Source organism: Brassica napus, chromosome A5 (genome assembly GCF_020379485.1).
Source record: "Brassica napus cultivar Da-Ae chromosome A5, Da-Ae, whole genome shotgun sequence".
NCBI lineage: Eukaryota > Viridiplantae > Streptophyta > Magnoliopsida > Brassicales > Brassicaceae > Brassica > Brassica napus.
The window spans coordinates 5179863-5188566 of NC_063438.1; the positions used below are offsets into that span (position 1 = coordinate 5179863).

General features: G+C 39.3%; 1 protein-coding gene across 1 annotated transcript; it reads right to left on the bottom strand.

Moving 5' to 3' along the window:
* Positions 1-6051: 6051 nt before the first annotated feature.
* Positions 6052-8305, bottom strand: LOC111211093. Its single transcript, XM_022711969.2, has 9 exons — positions 7819-8305; positions 7580-7731; positions 7370-7465; positions 7211-7273; positions 7069-7137; positions 6863-6965; positions 6717-6782; positions 6495-6583; positions 6052-6415 (listed from the first exon to the last, which is right to left on the bottom strand). The coding sequence occupies exons 1-9, from the start codon at positions 8159-8161 to the stop codon at positions 6272-6274; spliced, it is 1125 nt and encodes a 374-aa protein (XP_022567690.2). The 5' UTR covers positions 8162-8305; the 3' UTR covers positions 6052-6271.
* Between the last annotated feature and the right edge of the window lie 399 nt (positions 8306-8704).

Below are 8704 nucleotides of genomic sequence, written 5' to 3' on the forward strand. Positions count from 1 at the left end.
AGTTGAAACATAGCAGTTCCCGGGACGTGGGTGTTGTCCCAAAAGGCCTGCAGCCTAGGAGTGAACTGCTCATGGTCCATAAGAAAGTGAGAAATCTTGAAAGGCTTCTTGGTCTTGGTCCGTGAGGTGATTATGACAGTGCTTGGACAGTGATCCGAGAATTCCATGTCCCCAAAGTGACCATAGGAAATAGGGAAAGATAGAAGCCAGTTGTCATTAACAAGGATCCTGTCTAGCTTTTTAGCTAGGGGTCTCGCTGTCTGGTTGTTCCACCAAGTGAACATACTGCCCCGGTAGGTGAGATCAGAAAGGCCAGAGCACGAGAGACAATATCTGAACTGCATCATACCTTTGGAGATCCGAGTACTACCAGAGGAGCTATCCACGGGATCCACGGTTTGGTTGAAGTCCCCCAGCACAACCCACGGTTTGGACGCAATAATAGGATCTGCTGAGAGAGAGCACATCTCTTCCCAAAGTAGTTCCCTTCCATTCTTACAGTTTACCCCATAAACGTAAGAAACAGCCATGTCAGTTGAAGATTTGGGCAGACGGACGATGCACGTGATCATCTGCTTAGACTTCGAGTGGATAGAGAGACTAACCGAGGGGTCCCAAATGACCCAAATCCTGCCTAACTCAGAGAATTCATAGTTTGCTTCATAGTTCCATCCAGGAAAAGAGGAATGTATATACTTCAAAGACTTGTGCATCCTCACACGAGTCTCAATTAGACTACCAAAAAGAGGTTTACTACTCCGCAGCCATCTCCGAAAGCTTCTACGCTTTACACTATTATTAAAGCCTCTTGTGTTCCAACAAAAAGTGTCAACCGCCATATTAATGTTTGGTTGGTTTGGGGTGCTTCCCCATCCGCTTACTCAAAAGACGCTTCTGTTTTTTGGACAGAACCTGTGTGTACTCCTTAGTGACAATCTGATCCTCCACAGGAGCTATATCCTCCGGTTCAGACTCTGATTCTGATGAGGAGGATTCATGCTGGTGTTCGGACCCCAATGATTTCGAGGCAGAGGTTGGGCTCAGCTCAGAGTCGGAGGAGGAGACTTCCCTCTTCTTCTTCTTCTTCTTCTTCCTCTCTGAGACACTCTTTTTATTTCCTTTCCTACTGCTTGAAGGTGGGTCCTCCAAGTAGTCCTCTGCAGCCTTAGGAGTATCCTTCACTGGAGTTTCCTTGGCAAGCTTCTCCTTATTCTTCTTATTGGCTTTCTTCTTTTTCTTTTGGTTTTTCTTGGATGCGGAAGCTAGGTTTGTGTTGTCATCCACTCCCTCCTTCGCATTCTTCTTCTCCTCAGAGCCAGAGTTGTCAGACTGAGTCTCCTTCTTAGCCCGAGGGCATAAGTCAGTGGCATGAGTGGTGGAGTTACAGCTCGTGCAAGTGATTGGGGCGGACGGGCATCTTCGTAGCGTATGACCTGTCTCTTTACAGAAGGTACACGTTGGGGGCAGCCAGGGGCAAGAGACTCCAACACGAACAATTTCACCACTTTCAAACTGTGCATTGACCGCTTCAGGGAGGGGCTCGGAGAGGTTGATAACCGTGAAGACCTTAGCGACCTCCAGTTCCAACAGGTTAGCAGTAGAAGGGTGGAGATACAGAGGGTCCCCGACAATTCCTGCAACACGTTCAAGAGATTCTTCGTTGAAGAACTGTGGAGGAACCCCACGAAACTCAAGCCATACCGGAGCTTCCACCAGCACAGGCATTGCCGGAGAAACTCCCGGGGAGTAGTCAGCCACAAACATAGTCTGGCCTTCAATTTGCCATATTCCTTGAAGAAGAACTCGGCGTCTTGTGACCGGACAGGGAACTCTGATAAGCACCGTTTTCGGTCCAAGTTTAGAGACAGTGATGTCCCGTTTCTTGGAGCTCCAGATACCGTTTAGGATGGCATATAGTGCCTCCTTTGATGGTAGGTTTCCATTGAACTGACCTACAATGAAGGGTTCCCACTTCTTTTGGTTTCGTTCTATGACCTCATTTGGAATTTTGACGCACCATTCGCCAGATTCCAGCTGAAAGGGAGTACCTTTCTTGTTCATCTTGGTAGCAGCTCCCTTTGCCATATCTCTCCAGGAAGGTTTGGCGGCGGAGGTGACTTCTTCCATCTGCGAGGTCGCAGAGGGAGATTCTTGGTTCGGGGAAGGAACAACTAGATCTGGAGCACCGACAGCAGATCCGGAATGGGGCGGCTCTAGGGTCCGTTGAGGGGAAGCCAGAGGCGTAGAAGAAGAAAGGATCAGTGTCTTGGACTGAGAGTCAGCTGCGACAGATCCAGAGGGCATGGGCGGAGGGGAGGCGGGGGTTTGCTGGGCGCGGATTTTTGCAGCGAGGGATGGGGGAAGACGGGCAGGAGACCTACGCTTTCCCATCGGAGGACAACGGTCGGTTAGCCGCCGTCAAGAAAGACGACGGCGGTTTAGAAGGAAAGGGGTTTACTTTTTCGCCTTTAGAGAGAGAGAAAAAGTTTTTTTGGTGTGAAACATTAATTCATGCTTCCCGATTCGGACATACTCTTCGGCCAAACAAATATTTAAGGGAAATTTACTACAAGTCTATAATACACACGAATTCAAATAAACTAATACGCTTACAAATGTTAATGTTTTCTAGGTTTCTAGCTGTGTTTACTATTAAAATCTTGAGCACCTATGGGACAAATAAGTACTTTGTGTTGTAATATTTATTTGGAGCATCAAATGGATGACGATGAACTCTGTTCTATTTTAAACTATCGTTAATTAACCAAGTTGACCAATTAACTATGGTTTCTTTATTTTCTTTGTCAACGATTAACCATGGTTAACAACTTAAAATTCTTTATTATTTTGATTAGTTTAAAATAAATTAAGAGGAGAATCATTAAACAAAAGGGAAGCAACGCGGAGATTCATGCGGTCAAGTGACGGGTGCGCAGCGACGCGTGGTTCCACGCCCTTATGCGTTATGATACTCGCTTGCCCTTTTGGCTAAAACAATCCTCAGTGCTTAAGAAAGAACTTTTTTGCATATACTGATATACATGCTTCTAAGAAAACTTAACTGTTGTATTATAAAACATGAAAGAAACTAACTCCTAGCTAGCAATCAAACCAGTTGACAAAATTTCTGATATTTTCAAAACAACAATTATACCGTGGACAAAGATAAACTTCGTGATCTGATAAACCAAGGGACCCCAAGACCCCAAGATTTCTTAGCAAAAAAAAAGGGACGCGAAGACCACATAGCAGTCAGACTTGGTACCATCTAATTGCTCCATTTTCAGCAGATTTGTTTACCTATTTCAAATGGATATATAAGACGCGAAGACCACATAGGGTTGCAACCATCATTAGATGACAAAAAGCTTTTCTGCATACACAAGGAGATAACAATAATAAAACATTTCTTTAAAATTTAAACTATATAACTCCCTAAATAATTGGAGGGTTTAATCATTAATAATAAATTATGAAAGGCACAAAGCAATAGTTTATACGAAGAAACAATTTTTTTTAAACGGATTAGATGTAAAGGGATAGACTTTGCAACGGCGGACAACGTGTGACGGCTTCTTGTGCTATTGTAGCTAGGGGTGGGCGTTCGGGTACCCGTTCGGGTTCGGATCGGGTATTTTGGATTTTCGGGTATTTCGGTATAGAGGTGTAGAACCCGTTCGGGTATTTCTGTACTTCGGGTCGGGTTCGGATATTTTAAGTTCGGTTTCGGTTATTTCGGATCGGGTTCGGATATTTAGATTTTGAAGAAAAAAAAATGAAAATTTTCATTTCTCAAATTTCTTGTATTTAAATATATAACTTTTCACATAACTATTTTTTATTTTTAATAGATTGCATGGTTAATAGATTTGGACATAACATTTTCAAACTAAAAAGACATTAATTTGGTTATTGTTTTTAAATTTTGGATGTAACTTTTTGTTAATTGCTGAAATAAAAAGTTTGACATGCATTTTAAGCGAATAACAAATCATCTTCTATGTAATTGTATGTATATCATATGAATTTAAAGTATGTGTAGTATCAATATAAATATTTTATATAAAATGAAAGATGTAAACTATAAATATAAGGTTAATTATCATATGTTCGGTTATTTTCGGATATCCATTCGGATTCGGATATTACCCGTTCGGGTTCGGATATCCAATCTCTCTTAATTCAATACCCGTTCGGATATTTTGCTACTTTGGTCGGATTTCGGTTCGGGTTTTTCGGATCGGGTTCGGGTGCCACTTCGGATTTCGGGTAAAATGCCCACCCCTAATTGTAGCGATGGAGCCATTTTAATACAAAATCAAGAAGCCGACCATTAATTATTAATTAGCATAGTCAATTATCAACTCTACTCTACCTAGATTATTAAAATGATCAAGATTCCATTAATCACTAATCGAATACAAGAGTTGATTAATTGCACTGGACTTCAGAGTTAATATATTTGTAAATGTATATAACGTCTAATAATTTAATCTGTGTGTTACCATCATATATTAGCAATATATAATTACTAAAATACGTACCAAACATTTGTTAGTCTTTTGGATAGAAAACAATTCGAAATTTGAGATACGCCCACAACGTTACGTAATGACTCGTGTCATGTAAAAGTTTATCAACAACCACAATCAACAAACAATAACATTGATTTCTTAAAAAAATATGTAAAGTAACATCACAGTCGAACTCGAATATGATAAGGCTGAAATAATTTAGTTAATCAATTTAACTAGACACATTTAAACTAGTTTACGCACGACCGGAAGTATTTAAAGTAATGTCCATACACCCAACATGGTGTTTCCGTTGGTTATTCTTTGTATATACAGTATATTGCAACAGCCAATATGAGACCATTCCATAATTTTTCATACCAGAATATGCATCAATTTCTATATAGATATATTGATCTGATCTGATGATAAGAAAAATTTAGAATAAGACCGTTAGTGCGAGCAGATTAATTAGTTTAATAAATTATATATACGAAACGCTGAACGCAAGCATCTTATTATAGTGACATTTTTGGAATCTTCTCCGCATATTATGTATAAACAAACTAAAGCCATCGTGAATATAAAAATGGTAAGATTTGTTAAGAGTTCGAAGTTCGAACATTTAACTAAACGTCTATAAACCAGATATTCTCCGTATCGTCGGTCCATGATGTAAACAATGTTAGTAGATATATAGAGATAATTCTACTAAGAATCGCTTGTTTGCTTTAATTATTTCAACCAATTTTAAAAGTATTTAATTTATCTTTGTGTTAATATGGTGTAAATATTTTTACAGATAAGGCTACTGTATTTTTTTTGTTGCCTAGATCCACGCCAATCAAATAATAATTTAATTTGAAATATTTTTTACCAGTAAAATGTAAAAGGAAAAGTATTTTCTGTTTAAATAGAAAAAGCCAAAAAAAAAAAAAATCCTTACGTGCGAAGTTGGTTTTAGAACTATTTAAGTTTGAAACTCATAGGATAAAATTAATAAATGTAATCTGGAATATTTCTCACCAATATAACAAGGTTTGCTCCTCCACATGATTCTTCTGCCGACCACTGGCGTTAATTTGAGTTTTCTGTAATTGTGAAAGTATTAAGAACCAACTAAGAAGAAGACAGCACAGTTGACAAAAAATGACGATGATTAAGATGTTGAAGTCATTGTCTAATTTAATCATTTTCAAAGTCTGTATGTTACTCTAAATATTCCGTGACTAAGGGCATATTCGAACACTCTAAAAAGTGACAAAAGGATTCATGGTTTCGTCTCAGTAGAGGCCCAAGTTGGAAGCTCAACCCGAGAACAAGAGAAGCACGGAGGCGTCACATGGCGTTAGCCGCATTACAGAACTTGGAAGAGGTTGGTGACTGTGAGCTCTCAGATTTTCATGAAAAAAAGAAGAAACCGAACTGTGACATTAGCTTGAAGGGCTCTGGAATGTTGATTAAAATGAATGTGTTGTGTTCTTTAGTTTCACTTAATTATGATTGCTTTGTCCATTCAAACAGACATGAGTCAAAGTGAGTTTAAAGAGAGACTCAAGCTTTATTGTTCTTTAGCCTCACAACTAGGAACAAATACAGGTTTTATGTTATGTATATACACATATATGCAGCTGTTCTAAATTTTATGGAGACCTAATTTCTCTAGTTATTACTATACGACCCCCCCCATACCCAAAAAAAATACACACAAATCCACCCCACAACCAGTTACAATCTATAGATGATTTTAAAACCGTTCATTCATCAGCGGTCTCCGATCTAAGCCGTTCGATCCTCCGACGTAACCTTCTACGGTGATCATGTATTTTCCACAGCCCATGCCCTAATATAACAGTCGAGTATATACCATGCGTCATCATCGGTGCTAAAATGTTATCCGTCTGGAAATGTAATAAAAGAAAACATTATTAACTGGAACAAGAAAAACTATTGAATACTAAACCGAACCGGAGACTGTACCTGAACCCATTCAATACCGAGGTAGAAAGCTAAGAGTCCCTCCAGGAGGGGAGAGTAAATCTTCTTCATCTGTCTCTTCTCGTACCATGCTGTCCACAACAATGATAGCGTTAGTTAGTGTGTGCTAACTAAACCGGTTTCCAAATTATCCCTTGATCCTTTCAAATCTTATCTTGAAACAATATGATCATAAGATACAGATAAGGGAGAAAGAGATAGTACCAGACAAAAGCTTCTTGAAATCATCGCGGCGTGACCTTAAAACCGGGGCAACAATGTAGGTTGGGTCTGAAATGAAAAAAAACTGAGAATGAGAAAGGACAGAACCAAGTAAGCAACTAGAAAAATTAAGAGATCAAATACTAAACCTTTTGGAGAAGCAGCAAGAAAGTAGAGGGAGCCTGTGAGAGTGGCGGTGATCACAGCTGCAAATGCTTGAGCAAATGGAACAAATGGAGGCAATACTCCGGTCTAGAGGTGTACAACAACAACAATAGCATATGAAATCCATGAATATTTTATAAATGAGAAAACTACAAGTAGAAAAAATTGTGGAGGATAGATTTTAGCTTACCAGAGATGCCATGCCTCTAGAATCTGTCATCAACTGTGTTCCTTTCAAGAATATATCAGACAGCGCACCCTGTGAGAATCATAGATTTTAATCAGCAACAAAACAATTCAATCAAAGTGGCTAAAGTTTAGTGAAACCAAACCTGTACAGCAACACGGTAAAAGAGCTCTTCTCCTATGGAACTGGCCGCAACAATGAGTATAAACTGGAGAACATTTAAGCAGAAACTGAAAACTCAAACACTAGAAGATTGAAAGATTTGAAAACTTAGGAAAAAATAACTCAGTTTATATTTTTTCACCTGCCATGGGGACATTCCGAAGAAAAAGCCTCTTAGTTCCTCATCTTCCACGTCTCTGATGGCTCGAGCATGGGGTGATAGTTTCACAACCTCATCCTGAAACCAGAAAGAAAAATGTTTTTCTTTTCAAAAACCAATCCAAACAATATTATAAGAATTAAGCAAAAAAAAAAACAATATTATAAGAATCAAAAGAAGACTAATCCTCACATCGAGAATGAAGAGAAGAGCCATGATAGGTGGAGTAGCATAGCCAAGACCGGCGAGAAGAGCATCAAGAGAAGGATCAAAGCCACCAGAAGAGTCAATACCAGTCACTGAACATATGACTCTTCCTGCTACAGCCATTGCTCCATATATTCCTAATTAAATAAAACACGTTTAAAAATCTCAATCCAAACAAAAGTTGCTAATGATTCATCATTAGCTCATTTGTAAAAAGTACTCACCGATCCCGTAAGTAAGTCTAACCACGGCGCCTATTTTGTCCCATACCGGGAAATCAACAGTAGTGGAGTTAGCAAAGCCGCGATCAAGTGTAGTGACCTCCATGACAGGACCGGCGAATTGTCTTGCTCCTCCTCCGCTGCTGTTTGTCTTCTCCATCCCTTCGCTGCTTCGTCCAGCGGAAGCTCTAACGCTTCGTGGATTATCTCCACCGTTGAATCTCATTCTCAAGCTCCTTCTTCTCTCCAGGAAGTCATTAATACTAGTTGAGGAGGAAGAAGTAGAGCATATGCCTGTCCGGGAAAACGAGGCTGAGTTGGTGTAAGAGAGTAACGGAAGCTCCATTGTCGCGGAAACTAATAATCTCTCAGTCGTGATCTTAGTACGTCGTCTTTTTCATTTGCCTTTTCACTTCTCCTTCTCTGCTTATTTGTGTTCTTCCCTTTGAATTTATACAGAATCTAAAACTGGAGAGATAAGGTTTGTTCTTGTCCGTAGGATTTTTATCGTGCGGCTAGGAGGATATATGATGTAGATGAAGCATATCTACATAACCAACCAGTATCTGACACGTAGAGATAGCATTGGTCGGCATCAGAATCTGTTCCAAACGGAGGTAACTGGCCCTGTCATTAATTATTTATTTATTTTAATCTGTTATGTCGACCTATCGATGCACGACACGTGGAATAAACACACATCCATACAGATTCTGCAAAGCTGAATTTTAAAAATAAAATAAATAATACACAGAATTTTCAAAGCAGAGTTTTACACAACGCGACAGACGGATGCTATGAGCAAGACTAGACACTTTATTTGTTAAATTTGATTTGCGTTTTGATTTAATTCAAAAATTTTAGATATCCGTAAACTTTCGAAACAAAG

Coding starts and splice junctions, on each gene's coding strand:
- LOC111211093 (XM_022711969.2), bottom strand. CDS start 8,161: ATGGAGCTTCCGTTACTCTCTTACACCAACTCAGCCTCGTTTTCCCGG. Junction 7,732..7,818: donor TAGACTTACTTACGGGATCG/GTGAGTACTTTT, acceptor TTATTTAATTAG/GAATATATGGAGCAATGGCT. Junction 7,138..7,210: donor TTTACCGTGTTGCTGTACAG/GTTTGGTTTCAC, acceptor TGATTCTCACAG/GGTGCGCTGTCTGATATATT.